At 39.8% G+C, this 14,087-nt stretch overlaps 1 protein-coding gene across 1 annotated transcript in view; it reads left to right on the top strand.

Moving 5' to 3' along the window:
• The window catches only part of ROBO1 (roundabout guidance receptor 1), a 152,395-nt gene that overhangs the window by 99,128 nt on the left and 39,180 nt on the right, over positions 1–14,087 (top strand). Inside the window, exons 15-17 of the mRNA XM_029938687.1 lie at positions 4,022–4,048; positions 5,524–5,566; positions 12,158–12,312. Of these exons, the coding sequence (XP_029794547.1) occupies positions 4,022–4,048; positions 5,524–5,566; positions 12,158–12,312 (225 nt within the window). The remainder of the gene's footprint in view (positions 1–4,021; positions 4,049–5,523; positions 5,567–12,157; positions 12,313–14,087) is intronic.

Here is a 14,087-nt window from a genome sequence, read left to right as displayed (position 1 = left end):
CAGAATATTCAGGATTCAGTATCTCCTGTAGAAAAGTATTTTAATATGGAAAGAATATCAAAAGTGCTTTTATTGCATTGTCATCTCTACCCATTGACTCCTTGGTCAGCGGACTTCAAACAGGGCTTATCTGCTTCAGGCTCGATTCCTTTCAAATAGATTTCACCAAGGCGGGGCCACGCTTGGTTGTCAGACCATCTCTTGTGCTTGGGGGGAATTGCTTCAGTGCCGTGTATTCTTGAAGGAATGTTTTAACCTCCGTGGCTCAGGAATTATAAATACATGCTCTGCACTGTCTCACACAGTTTTCAGGGGAGAACCGTTGTATTTTTGAAGCTAAAAAGATTATTTGTGAGGTCATTATTCTGTGGTTATTGTTGATGAGCTATCAAATAGTTATTTCTCACCAAAAGTGGAATGCCCAACTAAAAGATGTGCCTCCGTTTGCAGAGAGAGGAGGTTGACTACTTTTTTTACTGCTGTATTTTAAGTTGCAGAGTCAAGTAGTTATATGCCGTTAATTAGCGATGGGGATTTCCTTACAAATGTGTTTATAGGTTTAGAAGAGAAAGCTGACTTGGCTGCTGCTGGTTACAATTGTATAGCGAACCGAGTATGCCAAGGTTTTCAAAGACCCCTAGCCACACGGAGCTTTGAAGTCTATAGATCGGTGATTTTACTTTTTATTCTTTGATGAGACTTGTGACTGTTCTCAGGCAGATAATCCCCCCTGCCCCGACCTTTCCAACAGATACATTAACCAATTCCGGGCCTCTGATATGGGCTCCAGGTAGGGTGAGTGAAAGATCTGGTTATCCGGGGAGAGGCCCAATTTATACCTTTAGTCCAACTAAATTATTAACAGTGCTCCTTTTTGCTCTCAAAGTTGGCCTGCTTTAGATGACAAATTGCACATTCACCCTAGTCATAGGGCTTATACACAAACCTAAGACAACACGTTTGCTTTGCTGCAAAGCAAATTTAAAGAGAATTACCAATCAACACATCCTCACCCCCACCCCTGTCCATCACCACCCTTAAAAAAAAAAGTCTGCACAGTTTTTGAAGGGATCGTTTTCTACATGTCTTGACCAAGACCTTTCTCTAATCAGTGATATGGCAACGTCTGAATTTGTAGTGCTAACTGGAACTTTTCCTCAATGAGACGTTCTCTTGACTGTCCCTGTACACATATAAAACGGCCCAGGAGAGCAGGCTAAAATACCATTGCTCTGAGTCACAAGGGATCTTGGCAAGAAAGACCAGCTTCATCACCCCGGCTGCACAAATCAATTAATGTGCCTCCCACCTGTGATGCGCAGTGGTCTCTCCATGTAGGTCCACTTGCCGCAGCATTATGGTCCTTAAAAATGTTTTTTCCCCCCCAGAAATATGTTCTGTCTAGAGATGAAGCAAAATGTCAGAGTCCTGGCCTGTGAAATGGAAAATGAGGGCTTGGAGGTTACCGCAGAGGCGGCTGGGGCTCGTTATGTATACAAAGCAGGACAGTGTCCCTCACATGTGGGGCCGTCTGAAGCCTTTGAGAAGGAGCTAGCGGGTGTCCCTGTGTCACGGAGCAGGGAAGGGACAGGGTGCTGGGGGACCGAATTTGAAGAGGAAAAAGTGACTCATTAACATACAGATGCGGAGCCTCTTGAATTCTCCAGGAATCTTGTATTTCTCAGTGCCGTGAGGCGCTGTAGCTGTACAGTTATAACGACTTAATGCTCTGTATTGTCCTGAAATCTAAACATGCGACATGAAACCCACTTCCTCTCTGAAATCTCTCTTCTTTCACTAATGTGCTTTAAGCATGCTGGCAAATGCCTATGTGCTCTTTGTGCAAAACCTATTAAACTAATATCATTGTCCTTTTAACTAGCTTGTGTTTAAGCAGAAATCATAGAACATAATTACAAATGTAATGGGTGAGCGTTGGATTCTGCTTTCCCACTTTGCCTTGTTGGCATTTTTCATAATACTGTTTCCATGCAATTAAAAAAAAAAGTGCATTGAAATCTTAAATCGTCTATGCCCAGAACAATGCCGGTAATTATAAGAAAAAAACGAGGTGAAGCGTTTTAAAGAAATAGATGTGAAAGGGCCTATTGCCCTATAAACCATCAAGCCAGAGTGTGACTTTGGGTCACAGTGAGCATTTTTAACCTCCCTCTACATTTATCTGTAGATAAACCCTATGCGGGGGAACATTCCATGTCCCTTTTCCATATACATTCACACGGTGCACCAGCATCACTGGTAAAAAACAGATGATTGTATTATCAGAGGCTGTGAAAATTAAGTTGTTCTTTGGTGTACAAGCTATAAAATTTCCGTTAGATGAACTTCTTTTCATCTCTTCTTTCGTTCCTTGAACTGGGTTAGCAGTTAGCTAAGACAGGGACCTTTCATATTTTCCCTGTGTCCTTGTGACTGCAAATTAATGTTCAAGCACTCCAGTCCTGCTTGAATAGCTTCACTTTCCAATGCATCTTTTATTATTATTATTATTATTATTATTATTAATAGAGACTTGTTACTGTGACTCTGAATTTTTGATTGTAGCTAAATTACATTGACTCTCTGAAAAGACCTAACTGAAAGAAAACAGCCAGAGAGAGCGTGTCTGTGCTCCCAGTGAAGGCCAGTGTGTAAACTGGGCACACAGCATTGAGGGGTTTTTTTTTGTTCCTTCTAGTGTGCTCACAGATGAAATGGTTTGGTGGAGGTGACAGTCCTATGGCCCGCTCCCGCATTAACTCAGCCCCAAAGGCTCTAATCCTAAAGTAAATTTCTGGGAGACATTCAAATGGGAAGTGGAAAATACATTTTTGGGGCACCGGAAGTAATCGATACTCCAGTTTGTGTGAATTAACGATTTCTCAAACACAAACTTGAGTCTCCAAGACAGCAGAGTAGATGCCTTTGCTATCTTTACCAGATCAGTGTTTACTTTCGATTAACGGGAAGAGCTTGGAAAAGGAGTCAGCCCCCTCCCTCCACGAATGACACGGGAAACAGTTGGGATATTACCCAACACCCAGCATTTGGGAGGAGGTGGGAAAAGTGGGGGAGGCAAGGCTGCCAGTTTTGAGGTCTGCAGTTCAATTTCAGCCATTATTGATTAGATGAAGATTTATAACCGCAGAGAGAGTGAAGGTTTTCAGTGGGGCGTTATTCTATTGTTTAGCTTCTGGTGTGACATTTAAAAAATGCTCAGCCTCCTCGGAGAAAGCTTCTACACATAAACTAGAATAAAGAAATTAAAGTTTAAAACTCCCCATTTTTTTTCCCCTTCACAAATTTCCACAGTGATAAAAACCTAGTATTACACTGTTGGCGTGCTGAGGTGTCAGGCATTTCTCAGCAGTGAAACAGTTCAGTTTTATGGTTCTCTTTGTTTCAGTTCTTTCTTTCCTTCCTTCTTCCCTCCCTTCCTCGTTTCTTTCTCTTTGTCCCTTTTTTCCCTCCCGCCTTCCCTCTCTTCATCCTTCCTTCCTTCCTTCCTTCCTTCCTTCCTTCCTTCCATCCTTCCTTCCTTCCTTCCTTCCTTCCTTCATCTCTCTTTCTCTTAATAATGAATACTTAAGTGCACCTATTAGTTCACTTTAATAAGGATTTACTTTCAGATTTCTAGATAAGGTTCAGTCGAGACCCTGATAATACTTGTTTGAGAATCCATCAACCAATGTTTAGAAATGATTAATAGTAGAGGATTCCTGTTTGTACTAAAGCCGGGAGCTAAATCCATGTCACTAAATGCAGGGTCATTCCCCGGCTAACCCAGCACGACTCCCCCCTGTGCTAGAATCCCAGACCCTTCAGAATGGTACCTGTAGGGACAAGCCTCTTCTTTTAACCTCCGATTTGGTTTCATGCATCTACCAGAGTGTCAGAACGACTGGCTTAGTTATTTACATTTGTTTTATGTTCAGCTGTCTGCTTGATTTATACTAATGTGATGTGTTCCCTTTCTCTCTTCAGCTTAATAACTGGTTTATATTTTGTTTTGATTTTTCAGTCCCGTCTTTTACCTTCACACCAACAGGTACATATTTGCACTTCGCCTCCTCCTCTCCTTTGTTAGTTTGGCATGTGTTGTACTATTGTGTTTCTGTTTTTATTTCATTTTCTGCAGTCAGTTGGGGGAAAGGACAACGTGGAATACAGTCCTTCATTGACTCATGTCAGGCATTTGAAGTAGAAATGATTGGTGTTGCTTTTCATCTATTTAATACAGTGATTTATTCATGACTCCACATCGCATCCTAGCCTTGTTTGCACGTGTTTCATTAGATAGACACTCTGTTTCTACCCTCAGCATGATTTAACATGCTAATGATCTTATTGATTATTTCATACTTGGCAGTGCATTTTTTACCCTTAACCTAAGCCTTTATGTTTTCCAACAAAAATTTCTCTCCCTTGCAATTCTCTGTCCACAGAATCAACATTTTTAAAGGTAGCCAAATACCCAGCACATGTGGAAGATAAAACTTTTTATTATCCTTAAGTCAGAATCCTAATATTTTGTCCTATTCAATTTCTTTCAAAGTGGGTCCTCTTCTTTCACGTCACCTTCAGTAAAAGATGCACCTAGTCTTGCCTCCTCGGTTTTAATCCAGTTACTGTAATCACTGGAAGCAGTTATCTCCCCCTAACACACTCCCCGTTTGGAGTTCTTCTAAGTAGCAGAATTTGGCAGCTTTAAGAAACATGTTCCTTCTTAGAAAATGTGTCTGTATTTACAGAAAAGCTAATCTTCTTAACCCCTTGCCTAACTGTGCAAATCTTTATTTGTTATTGTTGAATTTTTATACCCATGATTCATTAGGCTGAGAATGCTTCCAAGAGCATTAAAATATACTTTCACTGTATGTACACATGTCTGATGAAAATATAATGAGTCCTATAAGCCACAAGAAAGAAGTAGGTCGTGTCAATTAATAGCCACAATTTGACATCCATCTTCGTGTGTGGAGAGAGAGGTTTATTTGAACGTTTATCTTTGTCTTTCTGGTACTTCTATTTCTGAGAAAATAGTCTAGTCATTTTTTCTTTCCAAATTTAAGATTCCAAACATGTATTTATGTGTTTATGTGTGTCTCTGTGTGTGCACGCACATATGTATATATGCAAACACACACACATATACATATAAAATCATGAAATTATGTGATCTAATAATTTAAAATAGAAAACTATGGGAGTGGGAACATAGCAATGTGCAATAGTCATATTTAATAAAAGTGTCCTAAAGTTTGCTTTTACTTAGTTCTTAATTTTATTGGCACATTAAGAAACTAAGAGTACCATATTTAATTTTATACAGTCTTAAAAATACTAATTGAATCAGAAATCTACTTTCTGTGATGATTTTTGTAATGCTTCTAAGTAGAAAGGGAGAAAATATCCCATTTTAGGAAAGATGCTCGTGGATGTGATAGCTTTTGATATATAACCATAAACGTGTCTATTAATTGTTTCTTTCTTTCTTTTTTTTTTTTTTTGGTAACATTCTAGTAACTTATCAGAGAGGAGGTGAAGCTGTGAGCAGTGGAGGGAGGTAACTATCCTGCTTGCTTTGTAGACCTTAAGGGGAATCCGAGGTATCTCATCCTGTCTTCCTCAGTGACATCACTTTCTTTGCACAGAAGGTTGAAGTTGAGAATGAAATGTGTTCAAATCTGTGAGACACATGCCATTCCGCTGTGCTGTGGAGCCCAGCCCGATTGCACACAAAAGCAGTTGATTGGAGCTGTTGCGTCTTAGTCTGCACACACCAGAGGGCGCACTTAAACCGGGAAAGACAGACTTGCTGATTTAGCGGATGATTAAAAGGAGTTAAAGTAATTAAGCAATGGCATTTATGAAGATGAAGAAATATAGCTAGTTAACAGATACTATCAAAGGAAAAGTGTTCATTTGAAAACCTGCTGAACACAGCATTTGCTCATAAGTTGTTGTAGGTTAGGTTTGTTTGTTCTTGTTGTGAATTCAACATAGTTCAGCTCTCCATTTGCAGGAAAATATGTTGAAATAGAAAAAGAAATAGGGGTAGCTTGTTAATACAGAGCTGTTTTCCCCTCTAATTAAAATGAACCTCAATCCTATGTTTATGATTTTTTGTAATTATTATTCAGTGAACTTTAATATATTCACAGAGAAATCACAAATTGATGTGACAGGCAGCTTCAAAGACCTGAAAAAAAAAAAAGGTATATGTTATGTGAGACACGCTTCTGGGTTTTCTCTAATAAAATGATTTTTCCCCCCAAACCAGCAACATCTAGCTTAAGGTGTAAGAACAAAAATCTTCCAACCAAAACCATTTTATAATTCAAATGGGAGGAACTTCCTGGATGCTCTGCTTTGCACAGTGGATATTGCGGATGCAAGTGGAAAAAGATAAAAATGAGTAAAATATTTATGAATCCAAGAAGCATGCCATCTGATGACAAAATTACTGAATTCAGTGTATGACAAAGAATGATTTTAAAATATGTTGATCACCTGTAACCAACGCTGTACAAATTTGGGCACCCAGTGCTAACCTTTTCTTCCCAGATACCAGGGCTAGCTTGCCATTCTCATACCTGTGAAACAAAGTCAGCCCCCGAAAAGACCCGAAAGCTGGGAGTTCTTCAGTAGGAGTAAATTCACTTGATTCAGGAATTAAACCAGAGCATGTTTTCCCATCCAGGGGAATTCCATCTAAATTATAGCCCAGACATTCATGAAACAGCCTCTGGCATAACAACATTCTCTCGTGGATAAATCTGGAAGGCCTGATTATATAACCCCCTCTCTGCATGTGTATGTTCATGACTATAGACTTCAGTTTTTCCCGTAACCAAAGCACACAAAGTGTGCTGCACTAGCCTCACATGCATGGGCCCATGTACAGGCTCGCTCGCGCTCTCTCTCTCTCTCTTTCTCTCTCTCTCTCTCACACACACACACACACACACACACACACACACACACGCCCACACATAAAATATTGCTGGTTCTTGGTCTATGTGGATTTACAACCTAGAAAGAGCAAGTTATCAAATACGAACTAATGGAAGGAATCCATGGTTACAAAATGCAAGTTTCTGTGGCAGGAGGGAAAGATTACAAGCCCAAAACTGAAAATAACAAGCTGAACTATCTACCCATTTCCATTTGGAAAGCTTGCTAGATTACCATAAGGAGTAACCTTTTAAATTTAGAAATAGGGTAATAGTGAAATTTATGTATTCCAAATACCAACTGTATTAAAAATAAAATACCAAATCGAATGACAAAAGGTGCCGGGATATTACAGAGGCAGCAGTTAAATAAAAATCTTAGAATCCATGCTCAAAATGACAGCTATAGACACAACTGTCAATGTATTTATTCATCGAACGTGTTTATTGAATGTCCACCATGCAACAGGCACCGTTCGAGTTGCTTGGGATGCATCAGCGAGCAAGTCAATAAAAATTCCTGTTCTGATGAACCTTATGTTAAGTATGGGAGAGAGAAGATAAATAATAAGCATTAAAAAAGCCAGCTCTTGTATCAGCAGTTGATAAGTGCTTTGGAATAAATAGAGCAGAAGAAGAATCAGGGGTACATTAGGAAGAAGTCTCATTTCCTAGCCAGAGAGTGTGTGTGTGTGTGTGTGTGTGTGTGTGTGTGTGTGTGTGTGGCGGGGGAGTCGGAGTGGGTGTGCGTGTGTATCTGTGTTCTCTGATTCCAAGAGGTAAGAGAAGGGATGGTGACCCAAACTCCTGCACTGTCCCCTCTCCTGTCCATCCCTTAGACACTTGTTTCCCTCAGGCATCTCAGGCTCTTTGACTCTGCTCTGGTCCTCCCACCTCATTTGGTTCATTATACCTAAGTTAAAAAAAATTTTTTTAATGTTTATTTATTTGTTTTTGAGAAAGAGGCCAGGAGAGGGGGAGGGGCAGAGAGACAGAGAGAGAATCCAAGCAGGCTCCACACTGTCAGCTCAGAGCCTGTGCGAGACTGGAACTCACGAACTGTGAGATCATGACCGAAGCCAGAATTAAGAGTCCAGTGCTTAACCAGCTGAGCCACCCAGATGCCCCACCTAAGTCAAATGTCAAGTCTTCCTTTATTCTGCATCCATCATTGCCTTTGTTGCTCCTACTTTTTACCCCCTTCACTATCCCAATACTGTTTCCCATCAAACGCTTGTTCGCCTCTGCCTAATCTATTTCAAAAGCTCCCAGCAGCCCTGTCTTCGTCTATATTCATCAGCACTACTTTCTGTTTATTCCCTTTGCCTATTGGAGCCAAAATAGTACTTTGAAATGCATATTGATCTTGTCTCTAAGTTGTTCTAGGTCCCGTTTTTAATAGAACCCACCGTGTTTAACATAGCAAGTCCAAATTCAGCCTAGCACGTGAAGCCAGCAACCTCTAGGGTTTTGCAGACTGTTTCCCAGGTCTAAGTGCCACACCCTACAACCCAGGGTCAGCCCCCCTGCCATTCACCCCTGTTAGATTCTCTTACATCTCTTCAGTTTATCACCTGGAGTGTCCTCCCCTCACCTGTCTGTTTCCTGAGCTTCACCTGCCATGTCTCCCCCATGAATTTCTGTGCTGTGCAAATGCCACAGTTAAGCACCCAACATAAGGTAATGTAGTTATCTTTTGGTTATATCCGGGTTCTGCAGATTAGGGCTCCTGGGCCACGTCCAGTCGGCCACCCATTTTATAAGTAAAGTTCCATAGGAACACCACTAGACTTGTTTGTTAATGTATTGTCCATGACTGCTTTCCCACCACAACAGCAGAGCTGAGTCATTGCAGCGGAAATTATAATAAAGGAGAAGGTTGACCCCAAAAATCTTTTCTGGCTCACAAAGTTGTGGATTTAGCTATTCCCAGAAAAGGGAAAATGAGGATTGTGGTAAGCAGAGAGACCCCTACCAACTTAAAAAGGGCCAACGGCTCTTTCTTTGACCCAGGGGAGGATTCTAGAACTATTAAGGCACTGTTCTTATTCATTTGTTTTCCTTACCTCAAAAATTCTAGTCACCTCTTCCAAACACCCTACTTAAAATCCCAACCACCCCATCCACCTGGGAACAGTCGAGAAATCCTGAAGAAAGGAGTAAGAAAATCAGGCCAAACAGGTAGAGAATGCCAATCAACCATTTCCTCGCAGTGGGAGGTGACAAAGAAATAGAGTTCAGGCCTCGCTTCTCTCTAAAATACTGGCCACTCTTCAGTCTATCCCTTGCTCCTTCCAGGGCTTCAGAACTCTTGCAGCTATTAAAGGAGAGGAGACAGTCCACCGACCACCCATACTGCGAGGCCCCCTTCCCATTTTCTCCAGCTCTGGGACCCTCTAGTATTTTATTTTGTGGTTTAGGATTTCAGATAGGTTGTTGTGTTTTGTTTTGTTTGAGTGAAGCGATTGGAGTATCTGGAGTAAGAGGGGCAGAGGAAATGAAAGCTTTTGCTCATAATTATTTAAATGCAATGTCCTCTTTTCCTTTGTGACAGAAATTCATCCCCTTAATATAAGCTGGAGGGTAAGTTTGGGTTTTATGGGCCCTACTGCCTTTCCTTCCCTCATAATCTTTTAAAAGATAAGGAAGAAATAAACAAAATCCATATTATTAGTATGAAAATACAACTTGTCATATTGTAAAGTAAAAAAATATATTTTAGACACATATTAATTACTATAACCAGCACTGAGCTTCGCTTCTGCTTAATTTCTTATTCTTGGGCAGCTAAAGCTGCCTATGTACTGCATCATCTTAAATGCAGAAAAATAGCCTCTGAGATTGGTAGTTTATAAAGACCCTAACACCCCTCCCACAGTAGCAGCATATGACCTTGACTTTCTCAGACACGGCATTTCAAGACTCATTATGGGTCAATAATCTATGCTTCACCTTCTTCCGCAAATAATTAGTATTCTACATACAAATCTGAACCAAAGCCAGGATGTGAATTGTTAATCTTACTTTCTGTTGAAAGTCACCCATACATATGGAAAGTTCTTTCAGCTTAGGATGTTTGAAAACATTCACTTTAAAAGTACTTTTCTGAGGAAATCATAAAACATTGTATACTCCTTTTGAAACATGTAGGTCGGCTGACAATCTTCCACTTGACCCATACTCTAGACCCATAATATCTCCAGTGTCAAATATGGAAAGTTATTTGTAATAACTCTGTAGTGATAACACACTTGGTTTAAGTCCAAGAGAACATAAAATAAGGAAAGCTAAAGATTACTAGAGCAGAATTTCTACACCCCACAACTATTTCAAAGGCTCCAGATAGCTGTGATACAGCTTGCATTTAAATGTTTTCAGTTTCCACAGCTCAGCAGAATTGCTCTTCAAAGCGTGTTTTTATCAACAACGTTACTAGTAAGTTTGCCCAGTTTTAACAGCATTATTTTAAATTTCAAGACTGCAGACATTTTCTCCATTGAGTCTTTTATATGACTGTTTAAGGACTTTGGGAAATTTCGGCATGCCCCAGGATGCATGTTTATAGCAACGGGGATTTGAGTGTGGATTCTAGTCAGAGTGCTTGAGTCTGAGGTCAGCCCTGCCGGCCACTCAATCCCAAAGCCATACACAAGTTCCTTAACCTTTGCCTGAGGACTTTCCTCATCTGTAAAACTTGGAGAATAGTAGTAACTATTATATAGTTCTAAGAACTAAATGAGTTAATACATGTGAAGAACTCAAAACAAGGTGTCACTCATTGTTAGCAAAAAGTAAATATTCATTTTTATGACAGATACATAAGTCCGTATGCACATATACATGCACATGCAGATATATAAATGATAAATCCATGGTCTTCATTTGGAGTGAATTATTTTTCAAATAACTGTCACGTGGATAGTAAGTTTCCTCAGTTCCTGTGTGCCATGGAACCATGGAGGGCGAAGTGTCAGGTTCTTGCTTCGCAGGTAAATGAGAAGCATGGTGATGTCACTTTAACAAAGAAAAGGAAACCAGGAAGAAAATGTCTGCAGCATCTCACTGCCAGGCTGTTTATTGTGGCTCTGACACCGACACCATGTACCATCACCTCTTTTGCTGAGTTATCTGTCGGACTCAGTGTTGGAAAAGGACATCAAGAATGCCATTCTTTTATTTTTTAAGGTTTATTAATTTTGAGGTGCGAGGAAGGCAGAGAGAGAGGGGGACAGAAAATCTGAAGAGGGCTCTGTGCTGACAGCAGAAAGCCCGATGTGGGGCTCAAACTCATGAACCCTGAGATCATGACCTGAGCCAAAGTGGCACGTTTAACTGACAGAGCCACCCAGGCGCCCCCACAATGCCATCCTTCAACTCTAGTCTACGCCTCTGGTGCTCGTGGTTCAGGGCTCCCATTAATAACCATCGATGTGCTTGGTCTTCCCAACGCACAGCAAACGAGCGTTAACATCTGTTGTACCAAAAAAGACATGAACGCTAATATTTCTCCTAGTGGACATTTTTCATTTTACCAGATTTAATTCAGTAGCTTTCCTTTGTTTATGTAGGAATGTATGTTGTTTTACATTGTTACCATCAGAAAGTCTTGACAACCTTACAGAACTCTGCACTGAAACATTGATGAGTCTCTCTGTGAAGTGTCACGGAGCCTCCAACTCACTGCTTCTGAAACGTGGTTTTGAAGGAAATTATGCAAAGTGTTTACTGTGAAGGATCCATTATCTAAGTAAAGGAGCTTGTTCCATTTTTTAACGAAGTCGTAAGAAGAATCATGATTTTTTTAATGGGTCAAAAAAATGAAGAAATGCAAACTTTCTCAACTATGATATTCTTTAAGTGACTAAAACACTAAAACATGTATGCATCTGTATTTTTAGCTTCCATATTTGATTTCTAGTCACTCTGACTACAGTAGAGCATTGCAAATGGTACAGTCTTTTAAGTCTGAAGCAAAACTGTGCCAGTTTATGGCCATATCAATTGAGGGACACCCCAGGACATTGTGTCATATTATAGTTCATCTTGTGTGTAACTTAAGAGAAGAAATAATATCATCCAGCCTACTTGATCTAGTTATTTGTGTGAATAATGAGATGAAGAATTTGTTGGACGTTTGAATAGGAAATGGTATTTGCTGTTTGTAAAACATGTACTCATCTACGTATATATTCTTTCTTCAGGCCAGGACTTCTGAACATCGGTGAACCCGCCGCACAGCCATGGCTGGCCGACACATGGCCTAATACTGGCAACAGTCACAATGACTGCGCCATCACGTGCTGCACTGCAGCCAATGGTAACAGTGATAGCAACCTGACCACCTACAGTCGCCCAGGTTAGAGATGCGGAGAGTGCTCGAGATGTATAAGCACCAGAACTGGCCACAAGAAGATAGATGTCCCCCCATCTCCCTACATTGGAAAGGAAAAGTTGATCCATATTTTTATAAAGTGTTGACTATTATCTAGCAAATTACCCTGGTTCTAGATTGTCTTCATCCACGCTCCACCTTCCACCAGGGTTTCCCAGTAAGCAGTGGGAGGATGGAGAATATAAACTCTAGAATAGATAGCAATGAGGAAAAATTAAATTGTTTGAAGGATTCATCTTTATGAGGATTTTTGTAGTTATAATTGTTTGATTGTTTTCAAGATTCGGGGAATAAAACAGATCAAAATGTTTATAAATCTGTAGTTAAAATGAACCAAATTATTTTTTCAATATTTATTTTTTGAGAGACAGAGCATGAGCAGGGGGGAGGAACAGAGAGAGAGGGAGGCACACAATCTGAAGCAGGCTCCAGGCTCTGAGCTGTCAGCCCAGAGCCCGATGTGGGGCTCGAACTCACGAACTGCAAGATCGTAACCTGAGCCAAAGTTGGACGCTTAACCAACTGAGCCACCCAGGCTGCCCTAGAGTGAACCAAATTCTTTAATAGCAGTAACAAAAATAATAGCAACTGTACAAATGTAATAAATTTTAAATGAAATTCAAAATCAGATTTTCATCGTAGAGAAGTAAATGCTGAGGATATAAGAAATCTATATCTTTCAGAAGTATGTATGCATACATTTATTTTGCTTTGTGTGTTCACGGTTTAGAAATATGTGAGTAAATTCATGAATGTTTCATGCTAACACATGACATTACATTATGGATGTAGAGTATGAAATATCTAAAGGAATAAATGGAAAGCTGCTAATGATTTCTTACCAAAAAAACCAAATTATAAACCGTCAACGTTCATAATATGGGAGATATTAATATAATCATAAAGAATCACAAGATAGGAGTAAAGAAGTAAAATAACCCATGGAACTATGGAGAAAGGACATAGAAGATAGCATGCAAGTGAAAGTATCATGTACCACAAAAAACAAATCATAGAGCAGCTGTATGTTTAACCTTGATCAAGAGTCTCCGTTGGATATGGACATGGATGTGACATATCCGTGTGACCATGTCCCTGTTCTCCAGAGGCCCATATTCTAGTTGTACAGATAGGTGCTCACACAACTACTAATAAAAGAAAGACTGTGCTGGGCCCTATAGGATATAAAAGATGGCAATACCCTTTTAAATTAATATGTAGAGCTGTGTTATCCAGTGTGGGAGCCTCTAGTTATAGTTGGATATTTAAATTTAGATTAGGCAAAATACAATTTAAAATTCAGTTCCTCATCTGCACTAGCCACGTTGCAAGTATTCAGTAGCCACATGTGTCTCATGGTTCTTGTATCGGACAATGCAGAACAGAACATGTGCCTCATCTCATTAAATCCTGTGGAGTCACACTCATTTAGGAAGATTGGTGAAGAAAAATGAAATTGGAAAAACTGTATGGCTTTTAATAATATTTCTTAACCACTGTTAAACAAAGCTTTGTACGTAGAAATTAGATTTAGACTTACTAAGGACCAGGCGAGTCAAATATTCCTGTTCCCGGATTATTTATTGTTAGAATGCAGAGTAGTTGAGTTAAATATTATAGAGAAGTTGCACATTTTTCTTAAGATTATATCTACATTTACATTTTAGTAGCAGCCATGATAATTTATCATCAAGGTATCTAGCCAAAAACCAATCTTTAAGGCGATTGTTAATCTTTAA

Source organism: Suricata suricatta, chromosome 5 (assembly GCF_006229205.1).
Source record: "Suricata suricatta isolate VVHF042 chromosome 5, meerkat_22Aug2017_6uvM2_HiC, whole genome shotgun sequence".
In the NCBI taxonomy this organism is placed as follows: domain Eukaryota; kingdom Metazoa; phylum Chordata; class Mammalia; order Carnivora; family Herpestidae; genus Suricata; species Suricata suricatta.
The sequence above is the reverse complement of the archived record's forward strand: the minus strand, read 5'-3'. Positions and strand labels throughout refer to the sequence as shown.